This window comes from Oryx dammah, unplaced genomic scaffold, assembly GCF_014754425.2.
Source record: "Oryx dammah isolate SB20612 unplaced genomic scaffold, SCBI_Odam_1.1 HiC_scaffold_21, whole genome shotgun sequence".
In the NCBI taxonomy this organism is placed as follows: Eukaryota; Metazoa; Chordata; class Mammalia; order Artiodactyla; family Bovidae; genus Oryx; species Oryx dammah.
In genome coordinates this window covers 4,516,067-4,535,096 of record NW_024070205.1, presented here as the reverse complement: position 1 = coordinate 4,535,096, position 19,030 = coordinate 4,516,067, and the positions used below count along the sequence as shown (strand labels likewise).

The following is a 19,030-nucleotide window of genomic DNA, read 5'->3' as shown; positions in this document are numbered from 1 at the left end:
GCACCGTGTTAGGTTCCAGCAGGGGGTGGTTAAGGCCAGTTCTGTGATGAAACTGGTGTGTGATGTGATCCATGAGTGTCTCAGTGTCTGGCAGGGGAGATAAAACCATTGACGGGAACAAGATTTACTGGGAAGTAAAATTATAGCAGAGAGAGAAATCAACAAGACCTGAAGTAGCAGAGGAACAAACAGTGAAAGAAGCAAGGTCTGCAAACTGGGGGTTTAGGAGAATTACTTTCACCATAACCATCATTTTTTAAAATATTACTTTTCCATGATTTTGGGGGGAAAAAATGAAAGTTAAAGAAACTCAGAAAAAAAAATGCAGTGAACACATGCATGCCCTTCACCCAGTTTCAGCAACTATTTTAGTATTTTGTTCCCTTTCTTGCCTCTGGATACGTCCTTCTTTAGAATGTAGGGTGCAGATGCTATAACATTTTGCTTGCATGCTGTCATTTCAGTCATCTCCAACTCTTTGTGACCCTATGTTTGCCACTAAATATTTCAGCAAATGTCTCCAAAGAAATAGGACTTCCTTCTGCAACTGCATACTAAATATGAATGCTTTGTCGCTCAGTCGTGCCTGACTCTTTGTGACCCCGTGGGCTGTAGCCCGCCAGGCTCCTCAGTCCCTGGAACTTTTTAGGCAAGAATACTGGAGTGGGCTGCCATTTCTTCCTCCAGCGTACCTTCCTGACACAGGGGTTGAACCCGAATCTCTTGAGTCTCCTGCATTGGCTGGTGGATTCTTTACCACTGTGCCGTCTGAGAAGTCCATATACTAGGAAGCGTTCGTGAAATTGACCATCTCGTATTCTACCCATGTTCAGATTTCTCTAATTGGCCCCAGTTGTCCTTGAGATTTATTTATTTATTTTGATCCAGGATACAGTCCATTGCATTTAGTTGTTAGTTGTCATTTTAGTATCAATTAATATCGAAAGTCCCCAGGCCCTTTTAACTTGGATATTCTCTTGCTTTTGAAATGCTGTGTAAAATCAACTGGCATACTTATCAGTCACCTTCTAAAAATCTATAGACCATAGCAAAAAGAAGGGGTAGAAAGAAATTTAAGTCCTTCTGGGTCCTACAAAACCCTGGTCAGTAGAGGACCCCTGGCATGTGAGGCTGATGCGATTCTGATAAGAGGTGTAGGTCAGATGTGCTGGGAAAGAACCCACAGAGAATATACAGAAATTGCTCTTGAGATTCTGGCTTCCACTTCGCCCAGGGAGGGGAGAGAAGCTTCCTGGAGCAGACTCGGGCTGGGTTCCACGCCCAGGCTGGGTGACATCTTCCTGCCACGTGACTGCTGCTTCTCTCACGCGGGGCTCTACAGAAGCAAGAAGCACGCCCCCCAGCAGCCTCCCGGGCAAGCAGGAGAGGCTGGCACCTGCTCCCCCTCTCTCGAAGGATCTCTCTTTCCTTCTGCTTCCGGCGCCTTTCCTTACCTCTTCTCCTCGCAGCTCCCCTTAAGAAAACTGGGAGATGTCAGGAAGTCAACCTTCTCCCCCCTTTCCCTTTCCTTGGCGCCGGCCTCTACCGGAGCCCCCAGCCCCCCGGGAACTGCGGTGGTCCCTGTGGCCGCCCCGCCTGGTACCACCACTCCACGGTCTGCTCTAGCAAGACGGCGCCCGCACCTTTGGGTTCCGTGTGTCCAGGACCCCGTGAACCGCCTGCGACGGTGAAAGCATTCAGTAACCACACAGGAGTGCGTGAATGAGTGCACGAGCAGCTGCGTGCACCAAGGTCCCCACCAGCAGAGCTCCGCGCTGTAGAGAACGCTCCCCACCACTGGAAAGGATGGAATCGCCGCGTTAAATAGAGCCACGAACACTACAAGTGGGTGAGTCGGGAACGATTCATCGGCCGCTCTGTGCGAAGCACTGCACTTCCGCATGTTGGAAAGTTCCAGAGGAAACGGACTCCCATCCTTGCAGTTCGGAGGGGAGGGGTGGAGGGGGCCTAACCCTTCGTGATCAGGGCGACACGTTCAAGTGCACGGGCCCGGTCATGCCGGGCAGGCAGGGTTGCAGGTCTTCTCAACGCTGCTGAAGCCCCAGGCTCTGCTGACAGAGACACAGACCCCAGGAAGGGGGCCCCGAAGGGTCCTCAGGGGCCATGCAGAGGGCAGCCAAGCTCAAGGGTGCTCTGAATAGAGGAGGGGTCTGCAGAAGGGGTCAGGGAGGAGGTTCCTATTCAAAAAAGGGCTGGTCAGGAAGGTCACTTTGCTGGAGAGCAAGGTGCTAGTGAGGCTGCAGCTGATGATCTTGACCAGGAAATGGAAGCAAATTTTTTAAAAAAAGAGGTTTATAAAAAACATTTATTTATTTATTTTTGGCTGGGCGTGCTCGCTGTTGCACGTGGGCTTCCTCCAATTGCAAGGAGCGGAGGCTACTCTTCCTCACGGTATGAGGGCGTCTCGTTGCGGTGGCCGCTCTCGTCATGGAACACGGACTCCAGAGCACAGTTCAGACTGGTGCCTGGACTTAGTTACTCTGCCTGATGACTTTCCTGTCTGGGCTCCAGGGACAGGAGAAGCTGGAAACAGACGAGTCGTTTGTGGTGATTCCGCAGAAAGGAAGAGTCAGCAAGTGTCTTCATGGCCCCTTCGCCCCTTGACCATGTGGTTCCCGATCTGCCCCCTCGGGTCTGCCCGCAGCCCCTCCGAGGTTCACCCACCCTTCAGCAGAATCAGAGAGAGGCTGCCTCGTCCTCCGCGGGACGCAGGCTGAGGATATCCTCCTGCAGGAATCCCGGGAGGGAAGCTCTGTGTGCTGGGCAAGCCCTTCTTCCCAGTGGTGCTCGCCATGGGGTCCCAGGGGGGGACCCAGGCCAGTTCAGGTGCCGGGGAGGCAGAAGGATGGGGCTGCCCCTTGATGGAGCTTCCACGCTTGGAGGGCGGACACCCCTGACCTGTGTAGGTGTCACGGGGCATGACGTGCCAGGGAGAGACGAAGCTGGCAGCAGTCAACGAGGGCAACCAGTGAAGGCAACAGGAAGCGACGATCCCCACCTACCAGCTAGACGTTTCCTTGCCTACAGCATCTGGTGACCCCTTTCCCCGACCGGAGAAAGGGCCGCGATTATCTGCACGCAGCAAGTTTGTGGCAACATCATGAAACCCGAGTTGGGGCCACTGGGATTCGGTTCTTGTATGAGGCAAAGAGAGAGAGAAGTTTTACTCACAAGGCCTTGCGTAATTCTGTCACTGAGACCGCCTGCTCAAGGAGAGAGAGCTATGAAAGCAAAGGTCTCCAGGCTCCTAGCTGCATCAGTCCTTCTGCTGGAAATCTGGCATCCTCGTCGGAATGAGCCCGTGGGACATCAGGAGGATTCCAGACCCAGCTCTGGATGGACGGGGCAGGGCCTGCCAGCTCCCCACCAAACCCCAGGTGCCTCTGGGCTCACTCAGAGGATGTGTTCAAGGACCGTTTGCTGAAGGCAGGAGGAACCGTGTCCCTTTAGGACCACTGTCTCAGCACCCCTCAGCTCTCAGCGTAAGGTGTGCTGTGCTTAGACGCTCAATCGCAGCCGACTCTGTGCGACCCTGCGGACTGTGGCCCGCCAGGCTCCTCTGCCCATGGGATGCTCCAGACAAGGATACTGGAGTGGGTTGCCGTGCCCTCCTCCAGGGGACCTTCCCGACCCAGGGACTGAACCTGTGTCTCTCCCGTCTGCTGCATCGGCAGGCGTGCTCTTCACCACTAACGCCATCTGGGAAGCCCCCCGCCAGCCATGGACCCACGCCAGACTTCCACAGGAGCTATTCCAGCATCCGCAACAGGGCCTGGTGTGGAAGTCGCGTCTGAAGTTCCCCAGGACAGCTCCCCCAGGGCGGTGGTGCCCTGAACCTCCTCTTGTAGCTCCGTGTGCCTGTCCCAGGCTGTCGAGAGGCCGCCCCGCCCCACCCCGTGGAGGTGTGAGGGACTGTAACTACTTGGTAAGAATTGATTTGGAAGACTCTACTGATTCCTCCGAGAGCCTGTGTGTTTTCTGGGAGAAGCAGCAGATGAAGATGGGGGCGCCAAGGAGAAGATGCCCTTGGGCTTCAGCTCAGGTGCCCCTGAGAGCCCCCTGGAGCCGGTGGCTGGGGGCTGCCTGGAGGGGGTCCCCCCGCCGTGTGGCCGCCACCTTCCCCAGTCGTGAGCCTATTACGAGGTGACGGGAGCCCTGCTGGGTGGTCCACTCCCTGGGCCTGGACACTGCCCAGGCCCCTCTTTTGGCCTCTCAGTCCCCTGTTCCCCCTGCCCTTATAACTGTAAAGTGGACAGTGTATTTGTGGTTGAAAATTGGCCACTGCAGCAATATTCATTTTAAAAACAGAGTTCTGGCACATATTCAATATTACTATGGAAACGGCTGTTTCTAGCAATTCACTGATAAGAGATAGTTCAAGGACCCAGGTCTCTGTGGGAGGGTTTCACAGTCCACCAAATAGAAGACCTACTGGTCACAATAGTAATTCACAAGCACTGCACTCTCTCTTTGTGTTTTCTGAAATTTGAACTGTGAGAATTAAGGAGATGTCCTTGTTTCACTTTAGATACCCAGATGGAAGGTAAATATTATAACCGGCTTTGTAAAAAACATAGCATCCCTAAAGTGTTTTTCGCATTAATTAATAACGGTCATAATAGCACCTGATGTACCATTATGTACTTGTGTGACACTATACACACACACACACACATTTCAGAAACTCGCACAAGGAAGCTGGAATGTAGCCCATAAGCATCTGAACATTTTTACTCGTCATTTTCCATGTATTTCCACATAGCTGACATAGAGACTGAATTCTAAGAAGGATTTGGGGAATGCACTCTACCCTAGAGTTTTTCAGGAGCCGATTTCTATGTCCCATCATTTCTCCTTTTTTCAACCACAAACGTACTTGAGAAAAACATGCACCTAGGTGGGTAGCCCCCACCTTAGTCCTAGAATTTCCTCACTTCAAGTCAAAGCTCTAACATCTTCACCACCTTTCACTTGGAAATAGAAGGTCAAGTTTCTGAAAATATCCCGTTTTTTTCCACAGCATCTCCTTCCTCTGTGTTTATTGTTTTCACATTTTTCCGTATTGGCCCTAAATATTATGACAGGCGGATTCTGGGGCTGAGGACAGAAGCGGTCTTGTTTCTTTTCCTTTCCAGACAAGCCAGTTCATCCTGTGTTTTCAGAGACAGATGAACTGTCCGGCAGTCAGCTAGCCAGGGGGCGGTGGGCCCCGCTGGCCGGAAGGCTTGGGCCCCGGCCAGCTCCAGGGCAGCGCCCGCCCCACCCCTGGCTCCTAGGCTGGGCACTGCGTCCTGACACGGCACCAGAGTGGAGGCATCTGATGGGTGATCCGACACCCGGGGAAATCAGCTGGGAAGGTTCCGTCCAGGGAGTGAGAAACGGGTGACCACAGGACTGAGCTCCCTTCTGGGCCTGCCCTCGGAGAAGCTCTGCACACCTGGATGTTTTCTATGCCACGGAGCGAGTCTCAGACACACAACTGTCACCCCTGCTTCACAGGTGGGCAGACAGCAGAGACGCGCAAAGGATACAAGGGCAAAACTGGATTCAAACCCACTTCTGGTTGTTTAGCGAGCACATTCTGTTTGCAGCCTCCCCTCAGAAGAGTCACAGTTAGAATTCCTCTTTTGGAATTTCAGGGGAAAAGCTTCAGATGTTTCCAGTGTGTTTCAGCCTAGCCCCAGGCAAGACAGTTCAAAGGAAGTTTTGGCCGTTTCTCTCAGAATGCCAGCGTGCACCCCTTCTTGGGTCTCATTCAGCCACAACCAGTCAGGAATTCAGAACGAGTCTTCTACAGGGGAAAAAAATGAAACACTGATTTATTTTATTCTGCAGATAGGAAGTTCAGCTCGTCACCATTTAATTTGATCACATATAAAATGTACATTTCATATAAAGATGTACATTCCATACATTTCATAATGAGGTTGTACATTTCATAAACAGGATGTTAGCATAACAGTCAGTACAGGTTGCAGCGTAAGCCATGTAAAAAGTAATTTTACATGAAAGTTTAATTAGCTTGGAATCTGTCTTTTCTGAGAAAGGTTATTCAAAAGCGCAGCGTTAGAAGCACAACCCACCGAAACAGGCCTGGCCTGGCACTCCCGCTGTTTTCCAGGACGGTCCGCACTTGGCAGCCTTGTCAGTTCCTGTGTCCCAGCAGTTTCCGTTATCAAAGGATCCATTCCGGGGCTGTGTATTTTAAGCCCAGCTGAAGAATAGCAGAGCTAATAAGGCCTTTCCACCATGGGAATTCAAAAGCAAAGGGCCTCTTAGAGGTGGTTTCAAACCCCGACGCCCTCAGCTCCCCTCCAGAGTTTAGTGATGAGTCTTAGCTAATTTGGTTAGGCCAGCCATTTCAGCCAGCGCTTTATCTGGAGCTCGGAATTGCAATCTTAGGTTTGTAGGTCAGCTCCCGGGTCGCACCCCAAGGCATCAAGGGAGTTCCCGTTCATCTTTCAGAGTGAAGTAAAGTCAGGGAGGGGGCACACAGCGCCTTCACTGCGGTTCACGTCCTCATGTGCTGAGCACCTCTTCAGGGACTCTTTTTTGGCTTTTGCATCCATCGTGTCTCCTGACCCTGGTCCCTAGGTGTCAACACTCGGATCCAGCATTGCAAGTGATAAACCTGAGTCTCCAGTGGGGAAGGACATGCTGATCACACTGGCGGGGCGCAGGGCGCTGGATCAAGCGCAGGGCCCTGTGGGGACAGGCTGAGCCTTCCCACTCCGCACATTGCTGGTGGGCTGGCCGGGGGCTGCTCCCAGCCCAGAGCTGGCCCTTGCACTGTCCATGTTGCTGAGAGCCCAGAGCCTCTGCGGAGAAGAGCCTTGGTTCCCCGCAGGTACTGAGATGAGTAGAGCGGACCAGTCCTCTGGTTCTTTCAGAACTGGGGTTCCAGAGAGAGCTCAGCGCCTACACCTGCCACGTCCCCTCTCTCTGGCTGCAGGGAGGCATCAGCTTCCCGCATGCCGTCCTTCTCAGGCCAAATGGGATGAAGCCAGAGAAGTTGAGGAAACAGAGGCAAACCCAGTGATTTCTCCCTTCTCCGTGTAGGTGTGGCCGCTCCCAACTCCCTCACCAGCAGAACAGCCATTTACTCCCAGAGACCATGCCACTTACCGGCTAGATTAGGAGAATTCAGCAGTTAGGAACGAGTGTTGCAAGATGGAGAGGTCCCCAGAGAACACCAGAGGCTCCATCTGCCCTTCTGAGTCCCAGACTCTTGAGCTTTCAAGGCCATGTCTGCAGTTCTCTTCAAGTCCACGGTCATTGTCCCTGATAAAGGATGTCACCGCCACATCCGGTGGCCAGAGGATGGGCCCTCGAGTTGAGGTGAATGATTTTTCTCAAGAGGAACTGATTTCGGTCAAACTCTACTTGCTTTTCTCCAGTAACTGGGAAAGCTGCTGAGACCCAGAATTTTAGACAATAATGTGGAGAGAAGGGAGCAGTTATTTCTTTCTCTCTAATAGCACTGTGCACCTGAGCTCTGTCCAGGAAACTGACACTCGCCTGTCCCAACCTGAACCAAAGTCTCCCTGTTTCTGCTCCTGTGTATCTTCTCCCAGTCAATGTGGGATTTCCTGGTGGCTCAGAGGGTAAAGAATGCCTGAAATGCAGGAAACTTGGGTTCAGTCCCTGGGTTGGGAAGATCCCCTGGAGAAGGGAATGGCAACCCACTCCAGTATTCTTGCCTGGAGAGAGTCTCACTCCACTGGTAAACTTAGACCCAAATCATCTCATCTTGACAAATACAATAAACTCCTGTTTCCTCTATCTCCAGCCCCACCTTCACGCCCATCACCCTCCACCCTGTTACCCTAGCCAAGTTAATAAAACACAGATCTGATCATATTATGTCCTTACTCAAACACCTTCCCAGGCTCTCAGTGACCTCAGGACCAAGACTGAATTTTAGTGTGGCTTTCAGATTTCTGGTTAAGATTCATCTACTTTAGAGTCCCATCTCTCACCAACGCTTTAAATCCTTTACCGCTCCAATGTACACATTCATGGACAATACATTTGGTCATGTCAGATTTCTTCCTATTTCTCCATACTCTTAAGGACTTTTGTATACTCTTGCCCTTTTTATTTCAAGTTGTTTCATCCAAGTAGAATTTCCTGCTTGAAATATTTGAATGCTCATTTATCCTTCCAAAGTTAATCACGTGCATCACTCCACTATTATTCTACCTACAGCCCATGTAGATATTTATGACGTTACCGTAACACGTGTTTAAGATATACGATGATTATCTATGTGTGTGTGCATGTGTGTGTCCTCCATTTGCCCACGTCCACAATCTCAGCTCCAGATATCAAACTTTGGCTTACCTTTGATTTTTATTTCCTAGCTCAGTTCAATGTTTATAGCAGACAGTCAATAAATATTGTTGATTGAAGAAACTAATGAACCACATTTGAACAAGTGAATACAAGACATAGTGAATACAAGACAGTTATGCAGAGACACAGTATCATAGGAATATATTGACCATATAATGATTTAAGCCAAAGCACAGTGAAGAACAACAACACACACACACACACACACACACGTACGCACAAAGGAAAGCCAAAGTGTTAAAAACTCCCTAGGATATTACAGTAACAGAGATTATATTTATGATAGTAACTTGGTTAGGTGACAGGTGATAGGTCCTAGGGAAAGCTAAATGAGAAGGTGGTCTACTTCTGCTTTGTTTACCCTGACAGAAATATTTCTTTGCAAGCCTGTTAAAAATTTAAATAGCAAGTATGTCTTGTCTTTAATATTTCTGTGCAACCCAATCAGTGTCTTTTATCCATTGACAAAAAGTGCTTGGCAAACACAATGCAGTCAACATCAGAGAGACCCCTCTGTCCAAGGCCTACCCTTGAGAGTCCCGGACCCAGCTCCTCCAAGAGGGGCTCTTCCTCCAGTTTCCTGTTTCTCGAGGTCTGGCTCCACACGGAGCACGACTGTATCCACAGCCGTTCAGTTGTCACATCGAATCCAAATCAAAGTGGTGAGTGTGGAAACCAGAGCCCATCCTTGCAGCCCATCCTTTGTCTTGGATCTTTCCCATGAGGCCCAACTGATTTAATTTTCTTCATTTCCCAAGAAGGGCCGTAAAACAACCATTCTTTCCGTGCAAAATCAGAACTTTTTGCACAGGAATCAAAAGACTGTAAACAGTTGGATCCTATAGTTGGAAAACTATTTTACAAATATACATGTGGGTTTGGGCTTCCCAGGTGGTGCAGTGGCAAAGAATCCGCCTGCAATGCAGGAGACACAGGTTTGATCCCTGAGTGGCAAAGATCTCCTGGAGGAGGAGAGGGCAACCCACTCCAGTCTCCTTGCCTGGGAAATCCCACGGACAGAGGAGTCTGGCGGGCTACAGTCCATGAGACAGCAAAGAGTCCGACAGGACTACTGAGCGTGCATGCATGGGTACGTGTGGCTTCCTCCTGTGGCCTTGATGTCAGATGAATGATCTCAGTCACCAAGACTAAGACACAAGGTAAACACAGTAGATGTTGTGCCTTACTTCCTGACTCCAGACCTTAAACACTAGAGACATGGTCCCATTCTCGTGATCTGGGAATAAGAACCCCTGAATGTCCCTCCATATCTAGTCTTTCTCAGGCACAGGGTGGCACTTGTGCTCTGCTTGACTTTCATTCCAGAGTAGTTGCTTGTCCTGGCCATTCTCCTTTGCTCTGTAACTCACATCACAATTATCTCCACCCTCACAGCTGGCGGATGACTTGCTGTCGGACGTGTTCGCCGCCGTTGGTTCAGTGATGTTAGCCTTGTTGCTGATCCTCTTTCTGGCAGTGGTGGCTTCTGTTCTCGCCTCCAACAAAAGGGCAACCCAGGGCTCCTACAGCCCGAGCCGTCAGGAAAAGGACGGCTCTCGTGTGGAGATGTGGAGCGTGATGGATGCCCCTGCAGCAGAGAGGCTGATCTAGGACCACTCTGCCCCTGGAGGAAGAGACCCGTGCCCTGTGAACGAGACGCTTGCCCCCGAGAGTTCTTCTGACGCAGCTGGAAACATCACTTCACCACCAGGACCACGTTGAAACTGAAGGAAGAACTCCCTTGACCACCATACGGATGTTCATAGTGGTCCAAGTTGAAATCATTTTTTTGTTGTATTATATTAGCCAATCACAGAATGATGTTTCTTGTGCCAATAGTTTCAGCCTCATAATTTAGCAAAAATGCCTGCCAAAGGACGTGTCTTCTGGGAAAAGCTCCAGTGCCTGATGTCTACAATCTTTACTCTTTGCAACCTGGGGACATGTTTTTAGTTTGCCCATTCACTGGAAACTGCATCGTTTCATACAAAAACTACAGAAAAAGTAGGTACCTTCCTCACTCTTCCTATCAGGTGATGAAGGGTTTTAGTTTGTACCAATGCAAAGATGCACATGGTTTGTCCTTCAGTCATGGATTCGAGAAAGTCATGGGAATAACCTGTGGTTAAAAAGCAATCCAACGTCCACTAATAAAAATTGAAATGTGGCTGTTCCTCTTTCTGAGTATTTTTTGCGTATGTGACATTACATGTAACAAAGGTAACCTCCAGGAGCATTTGAAGAACCTTTGAACTAACTCACCTCTAGCGTTACATTTGAAGTCCTTGCTCTTTATAAGGTGCTGCTTAAGGTCAAAACACTTCCTGAGACAGAAGAGCAAGATAAAAGGAACACTGGGATTCTCTGACCTAAAAGACCAAGCTCTTTCCTTTCAACTGCTTTTTGATAAATCAGTGTCAGACGTGACCTTGTCTGAAGGTAAGAACCTTCAAGTACTGTACACACACTTCAAGGAGCATAGGTGGTATGTTTGTGTGCATAATATAGAAAGATACATTTTAAAATAAACTTGAGAATGTATGGGGGAAATGTCAGTGAGAATGAAATTAGGTTAAGTAGTTTTAAAATGACTGTGTGGAACAAAATGGAATAGAAATCTACAAGTAAGGTATATAAATACATGAAATAAAAGAATTTAAGAACATTTAAAAAAGGAGCATGTGTGTAAGACTGTCTGTGGGGTATGGAGAGAAAATAGCCTTATATTTATGTATTTTTTTTCCTCTGAAGATTTAATTAGAATTTTACATGTTGTGAAATGTATATATGCTAGAGAGGATGTGGAGAAAAGGGAACTCTCTTGCCCTGTTGGTGGAAATGTAAATTGATACAAACTCTATGGAGAACAGTATGGAGATTTCTTTAAAAAGTAGGAATAAAACTACCATAATCCCACTACTGGGCATATGCCCTGAGGAAACCATAATTGAAAAAGACACATGCACCCCGGTGTTCATTGCAGCACTAGCTACGATAGCCAGGACATGGAAGCAACCTAGATCTCCACTGACAGATTAATGGATAAAGAAGTTGTGGTACATATATAGTGGAATATTACTCAGCCATAAAAAGAAATGAATTTGAGTCAGTTCTAGTGAGGTGAATGGACCTAAAGCCTTACGGATTGAACTAAGTCAAAAAGAGACAAGTGTCATATATTAATGCATATATAAGGAATCTAGAAAAATGGTACTGAGGAACCTATTTGCAGGGCAGGAATAGGGGCTCAGACATAGAGAAAAGACTTATGGACACAGCAGGGGAAGGAGAGGGCAGGGCAAATTTAGAGAGTAGCATTGAAACATATACATTACCATATGCAAAATAGACAGCCGGCAGAAACTGCCTGTATGATGCAAGGTGCTCAACCTGGAGCTCAACCTAGAGGGTGGGATGGGGTTGAGGGGGAAGGAGGGAGGTTCAAGAGGGAGGAGACATACCTATAACCGGGTCATGTTGATGTGTGGCAGAAACCAATGCATTGTAAAGTGATTACCCTCCAATTAAATAAATAAATAAAATCTTTTGTATAATGTAAAAAAAAATAAAGTAGCATACAAATACAAATTTTAAATATATGCTTATATATTTGGATATATGCTCAAGAAATTAATAACATGACTTCTTATATATGTTTGGCAGCAAGCCATGCTCCCCAGCTGTTCAAGGCCATCACTGCCCTCCCCCCTTGAGCACCATCAACTTTCCCCCGTACCAGATCCTCTCCAACAGCACCATATAGAATTACCCGCTGTGGCCCCATCTCCCTCTAATTACCATCCCATTCCTTAGTACACCTTTCAGCAACACACCCATAAAGGGGGTTAATATTTCTCTTCCTCTCCTTCCTCTCTTCCCATTCCTTTGAAATCAAACTGATCTGGCCTTTCCCTGCCCCACCCCATGGATGAGCTCATGTCAGGGTCACCAGTGACCACATTGCCAAACACAGCAGCCCATCCTCAGACTTTACCACCTCTGAAATAACTGTCACTCCTTTCTTGAAACCCTTGCCACCCAGTGGGACAGCATCCCATCTTGACTTCCCTCTCATCCTGCTGTTTCAGCCATTTCCGTCTCTTCGCTATCTTCCCCTCATCTTCCCAGCTTCTGCTTTGTTTTTTCCGTACCATTTATCCTTCCCTGACAAGTCACATGGTCTCTGAGGACATGGGACAAGAACTTTGCTCTCTTTTTTATTTCACTGAAAAATTTCTCACCTAGAACAGGCCTAGCGTACAATAAAATCACAATATTTTCTGCATAAGTGAACAAATAATGAGTATTGTCTGTACCTGCCACCAGCAAAATCCCAAAGTGCCCAAGATTTATGTGACTTGTCATTGGACATCCCAGCGACTAAACTGTCATAGCTCTGTAGCTATTAATGTTTTAATCTTTGGCTTTCCCTCTGTTTTTAATATTGTTTTAAGTGTTTGTCCCAGAAGATGGTGTCTCTGGGTATCTGCGTTTGGAGTTTTCCAGAAGATATTCTCTTTATGTTTACATGCCATCAGAGCTACAACTTCTCAACAGAGGCTTATGTGGGAAGGACAGAAAGAGCTCTTGCTTAAAGGAAAAAGTATAGCTGACTTTAAAATGCTACAGGCTTCCCTGGTGGCTCAAATGGTAAAGAATCCGCCTACAATGCAGGACACTTGGGTTTGATCCCTGGGAGGGAAGATCCCCTGGAAAAGGGGTGACTCCTATTTCAGTATTCCTGCCTGGAGATTCCCATGGACAGAGAGGCTGACAGGCTACAGTCCATGGGGTCGCAAAGGGTCAGACATGAAAGAGCAACTTTCACTTTCACTTAAAAAAACTACAAACTGAAAAAAATCACAGAGGAGAAGCTGGACAGGTAAGAAGAAAATGGTGACATTTGATGGTAATATTTCAAGTTTGGAAAAGACGTCTAAGTAATCTGGCTGTTCACTCTCTTCCAGAGCCTAGTCCAGGGCTTTCCATTGGAATATGCTCTCATATATATACACATATGTGAATGCAGGCATGAATAAATAAATAATTCCATGTGGATGCACCAAACACACAGGAAGTTACTTACTGACCAGCCTAGAAGTCAGATCTGCATCTGAGCAAGCTGTACATACAGTGTCTTATGTGAGGATGCTGCCATGTTAGCCCTGGGGAGTATTTGTACTGAACTCTCTCTAACAAGATCAATCCTATCTTTTTTTTTGTTTTTTTCTTTTGCCTTTTTATGTTTTTTTTTAAATTTTATTTATTTCTAATTGAAGGATAATTGCTGTACAATATTGGTTTGATTTCTGTCATACATCAGCAAAACCCCATCTTAAAAAGAAAAGTCTAGCATCTGCATCACCAATGTTGGTGCAACTTTTTCTTTAATTAACTTTTTAAAATAGAAGTATAGTTAATTTACAGTGTTGTTTCAGGTATACAGCAAAGTGATTCAGATATTATGTATACATACATACATAATATATATACACACATATGTATATATGCATGTGTGTGCATATATATATTGTTGTTGTTTAGTCACTAAGTCGTGTCTGGCTCTTTTGTGACCTCACGGACTATAGCCCACCAGGCTCCCCCGTCCCTGGGATTCTCCAGACAAGAACACTGGAGTGGGCTGCCATTTCCTGCTCCAGGACCCAGGGATCAAACCCACATCTCCTGCACTGGCAGGCAGATTTCTCTACTGCTGAGCCACTGTGTATATATGTATGTAGTTTTTCAGATTCTTTTCCACTATGGGTTATTATAAGATATTAAATATAGTTCCCCAGAGAAGGCAGTGGCACCCCACTCCAGCACTCTTGCCTGGAGAATCCCATGGATGGAGGAGCCTGGTAGGCTGCAGTCCATGGGGTCGATAAGAGTCGGATACGACTGAGCTACTTCACTCTCACTTTTCACTTTCATGCATTGGAGAAGGCAATGGCAACCCACTCCAGTGTTCTTGCCTGGAGAATCCCAGGGACGGGGGAGCCTGGTGGGCTGCCATCTATGGGGTCACACAGAGTTGGACACGACTGAAGCGACTTAGCAGCAAATATAGTTCCCAGTACTATAGACTATGCCCTACTGTTTATTCTATATATAGTAGTGTGTGTATGTTAATCCCAGTCCCCTAGTTTATCTTTCCCCCAGCTCTGTCTCCTTTGGTGACCACAGATTTGGTTTCTACATAGGTGGGTCTATTTCTGTTTTGTAAATAAGTTAATTTGTGTGATTTTTTTTAAGATTCTACACATAAGCGACATCATATGATGTTGCTCTTTCTCTGACTTCTTAGTGTGATAACTTCTATGTCCATCCCTGTTGCTGCAAATGGTACTATTTCCTTGTTTTTATAGCTGAGTAGTATTTCATTATATATATGCAGCATATTTTCTTTATCCATTCATCTGTCATGGACATTTAGGTGGCTTCCATGTCTTGGTTATTGTACATAGTGCTGTAATGAACATTGGTGTGCATGCATCTTTTTGAATTAGAGTTATCTTCTGATGTATGCCCAGGAGTGGGATTTCTGGATCATGTGGCGACTCTGTTTTTAGCTTTTGAATTAACCTCTACACTGTTCTCCACAGCAAGGCACCAGTTTACCGTCCTGCCAGCAGTGTATGAGGGCTCCCTTTGCCCCACGCCCTACCCGGGATCTGCTATCTGCGAGCTCTGTAATGTCTGCGAGCTCTGTAACGATGGCCATTCTGGCTGCTGTGGAGTGATGCCTCACTGCCATTTCAGTTTGCATCTGTCTGATAACTAGCAGCACTGAGCATCTTTTCACGTGCCTGTCGGCCATCTGTGTGTCTTCTTTGGAGGAATGTCTGTTTAGGTCTTCTGTCCACTTTTTAAATTGGGTTTCTTGTGTTTTTTTTTTTTTTTAATTAAGCTGTATGAGCAATTTTTTGTTTTGTAAATTAATCCCAGAACTAGAACAAATAATTTTAAAATTTGTATGGAAACAAAAAAAAACACTGAATACTCAAAACAATCTTGAGAAAGAAGAACAGCTGGAGCAATCACACTCCCTGACTTCAGACTATACTACAAAGCTACAGGCATCAAAACAGTATGGTGCTGCCACAAAAACAGAAACATAGGTCAATGGAATAGACTAGAAAGCCCAGAAATAAACCCACGCACCTATGGTCAATTAATCTACAACAAAGAAGGCAAGGATATATAGTGGAGAAAAGACAGTCCATAGTGCTGCTGGGAAAACTGGACAGCTACATGTAAAAGAATAAAATTAGAACATCCTGCGACACCATACAAAAAGATAAGCTCAAAATGGATTAAAGACCTAATGTAAGGCTGTATACTATAAACTCTTAGAAGAAAACATACAGAAAACTCTCTTTCACATAAATCATAGCAATATTTTTTGGATCCACATCCTAGCTTAACAAAATAAAAACAAAAATGGGACATAATTAAACCTAAAAGCTTTTGGAAAGCAAAGCAAACCATAAACAAAATAAAAATATATATATATGGAATGAGAGAAAATATTTGCAAAAGATGCAACTTTCACATCCCGTGTACTTTTGCAATTTGTGTGTGTTTGGTTTAGTGATGGTGTAGACAGTTCCTGTTGACCTTGTTTGCATTATAACATTGCCACTGCTCCCCTCAAGAGGTGGGTCTGCTTGCCATCCCCTGGGTCAGGGCTGGCCTTTTGGTTTCCTTTGACCAACAGCATCTGAGGTCTCATGGAAATGATTCTAGGTTCAAGAGGTTTGCAAGGGTTTTTTTCCCCTTCTCTTAGATGGTGGTACTGAGACTTCCATGCTGTGAAATCTGGAGTGAACGTACCGCCTGGAAACAGAGGCTTGGTTCTGCCAGGCTCCCAGCCACCCTGCCTGCTGGATACAGCCACATGGTGACCCTGTGAGACCAGCAGAGCAACCACCCCATCAAGCCACAGAATCAAAGAGAAATCATAAGTCATTGTTTGAAGTCACTAAGTTTCAGGTTGATTTGCTACACAGTGGTTGATGACTGAGACACACCTGTCCACACCAACAAGACAAACCAGGAATGTGGCAGGAGGAGGGACTCCTCTGCTTCTGAAACTACTGCCCGGGAACAGGTGAGCCATTTAGTATTCATCTGCAGAGTGACAGTCATTAGTCCAATATGAAAAAAGATGACACGTGGATGCTGAGTCCCCTCAGAGTGGGAGATGTGATGAGGGTCCATTGGATCCCAGCCCCCGGACCGGCTGAGGGTGCCCACCCCCCCCAGCACAGCCACCTGCAGCCCTGGGGGCCTGGGTGCAGAGTGGACACAGCCCTCCTGCTTCCTGCCCTGGGCGAACCCTGACCGGGTAGCCAGGGCCACATCTGGGGCGTGTTTACGAGGAGGGACAGGAAGGCTCCTGCAAAGGGCCTCTCACGCTGCTCCCGGAGGCGCAGTGCAAAGGGAAGCAGGAAATGACAACCGTAACTTAACCGGCCGTGGCGCCTGCCCTAGTTTACTTCCTAAGTGACCACTGCTTAACAGGCCGGCATCTGAGACAGAGGACGGTGTGGACCCAGAGTCTGGCCCTGGGTACCATAATTATTATCATTACCGACCAGTATTAGCTGCAGTCACGGAAGAGAAATTGTCCCAGTACCTAGAGGCAGAACTGAAAGGCATTACGGTAATGAGCATTTCTGTTATTACAATGATAACGAGGCATCCTTTTGGTGTGGAAGGGGAGGCTCTTGGTAAGGAGCAGGACTCCAGTTAGCTACATTCTGTGCATCACGTCTCACTGAAACCTTAAGACAGCTCTTTGAAAGAGGAACTTTTATCCTTACCTTAAGGCAATGGCACCCCACTCCAGCACTCTTGCCTGGAAAATCCCTTGGATGGAGGAGCCTAGTAGGCTGCAGTCCATGGGGTTGCTAAGAGTTGGATACAACTGAGTGACTTCACTTTCACTTTTCACTTTCATGCATTGGAGAAGGAAATGGCAACCCACTCCAGTGTTCTTGCCTGGAGAATCCCAGGGACGGGGGAGCCTGGTGGGCTGCCGCCTATGGGGTCGCACAGGGTCGGACACGAATGAAGCGACTCAGCAGCAGCAGTAAGAGCCTTTGGAGAGCAGGAAGCATACTGAGAGGTTTGTTCCTCGTCTGCCCCGCCCAGATGACATGAACTTAGCCTAGAAAACAGTACTCGTCCCTCTGACTCACAGGTGTATTGTAATAGTTACTCATGAAAACACTAACTGCAAGTGAGCACAATCACTCAGAGAAGGCAGAGTGTCAAGGGGACACGCACGGGTGCCGTTTCCTCCCATCTCCTACTCTATCTGCCAAACCAGCCCCGGGGATAACTGCCCCCCAACCCCCTTCCCACCCATCTTGTGCTGTGTCTCTAAAATAAGCAGATTTTGTACAAAGAAAGACTACCTTTTCGTGTTGTCATATCTCTGAATCACCCCTGAGATGGCAGCCCCATCCAGCTGGAAAAATCACTTCGTCTGTAAGACTGACACAAACTGGACAGACGACCTATATGTTCTCAATAAAATTGTCAGAAAATAAATCAAAAGCCTCAGTCCCCCAAACAGCTGACGATAAGAATGGGAAAAAAAAAAAGGTTTGCTTTGCAGCGATGACTTTTTTAACCCAGTCTTTTCGGATTATCCCTAAACCACTTTTCTTAAGGAATCACAATCACCCATGATCGTCACATCCAGAAAGACTGCCCCTCATGTCTTCGTTTAAATCATCCTTTTGATGATAAATGGCTAGCCAGTTTTCCCTGGTTTTATGCTCGACAGGGGTATGATTCAAAGCATGAAACTTTCCTTGATTCTGGAGTGAATCTGACCTTTCACATTTCAACTCGCTCCCAGCAAAAGTGCAGCTTTTATTGCTGTGTATCCACTGAAAAGCGATGACAAAAATGCATGTTTTCAATTTAAGCCCGTGCTTCTGTGATCTGGTGCCCAGGCTCTGCTTTATGTGGTTCCAGGAACCTGGGAACATCCATCAAATCTCTTTGGTAGTCCTGCCTGGGGAAGCCACTTCAGGAACCAACCACAGGGTCTCCTGATATGCTGGGTGACAACTTCTTGAAAACTGCTCTCAAATCCACCTCTTCCAGTTCTGAGAGGCACTTCTTGGAGGGGTTCATGGTTTGGAGCTCCAGGCCCCAAAACTGAAGTTTATTCAGGCTGAAATAAAGTAAACACCAAATGGAAACAGGTATATATGTTGGTAAAAGTCCCAAAAGCATAGGTGCTCCCAGAGCCTGTTGTGACTCAGAGCCTCAAGTCATGGATTTAGAGATGTCATAGGTTAGCTTATCCAGTGACCCAATCAACAGTGAAAGCCTTTCACCATCAGGCCACATATCCACAGGTACCTGCCAGGTGAGCTTCCCCAGAGATCATTCAGAAAGCTTATTTGGCCAGGCCAGTCCTATTTCCAAAAAAGCAAAACCAAAAAATTGCACTTCATTTGAATAATTTGGGGATGCTTAATTTTGCACAAAGGTAAATAACTAAATACTAACCACCAAGAGGAGGTTTAATTTGAAAATACTTTGTCACATGAAAAAGTTTGACTACATCTAACTCTTAAGGTTTCTTTCATGAGGTTCCCAAAATGGTTAAGTCTCTGAGATACAGGAT

The 19,030-nt window shown here is 47.0% G+C and overlaps 1 protein-coding gene across 1 annotated transcript in view; it reads left to right on the top strand.

Moving 5' to 3' along the window:
- The window catches only part of CRB1 (crumbs cell polarity complex component 1), a 53,746-nt gene extending 43,197 nt beyond the window's left edge, over positions 1–10,549 (top strand). The window contains exon 8 of the mRNA XM_040263780.1: positions 9,772–10,549. Within this exon, the coding sequence (XP_040119714.1) occupies positions 9,772–9,987 (216 nt within the window). The 3' untranslated portion in view covers positions 9,988–10,549. The remainder of the gene's footprint in view (positions 1–9,771) is intronic.
- The last annotated feature ends 8,481 nt before the right edge of the window (positions 10,550–19,030 follow it).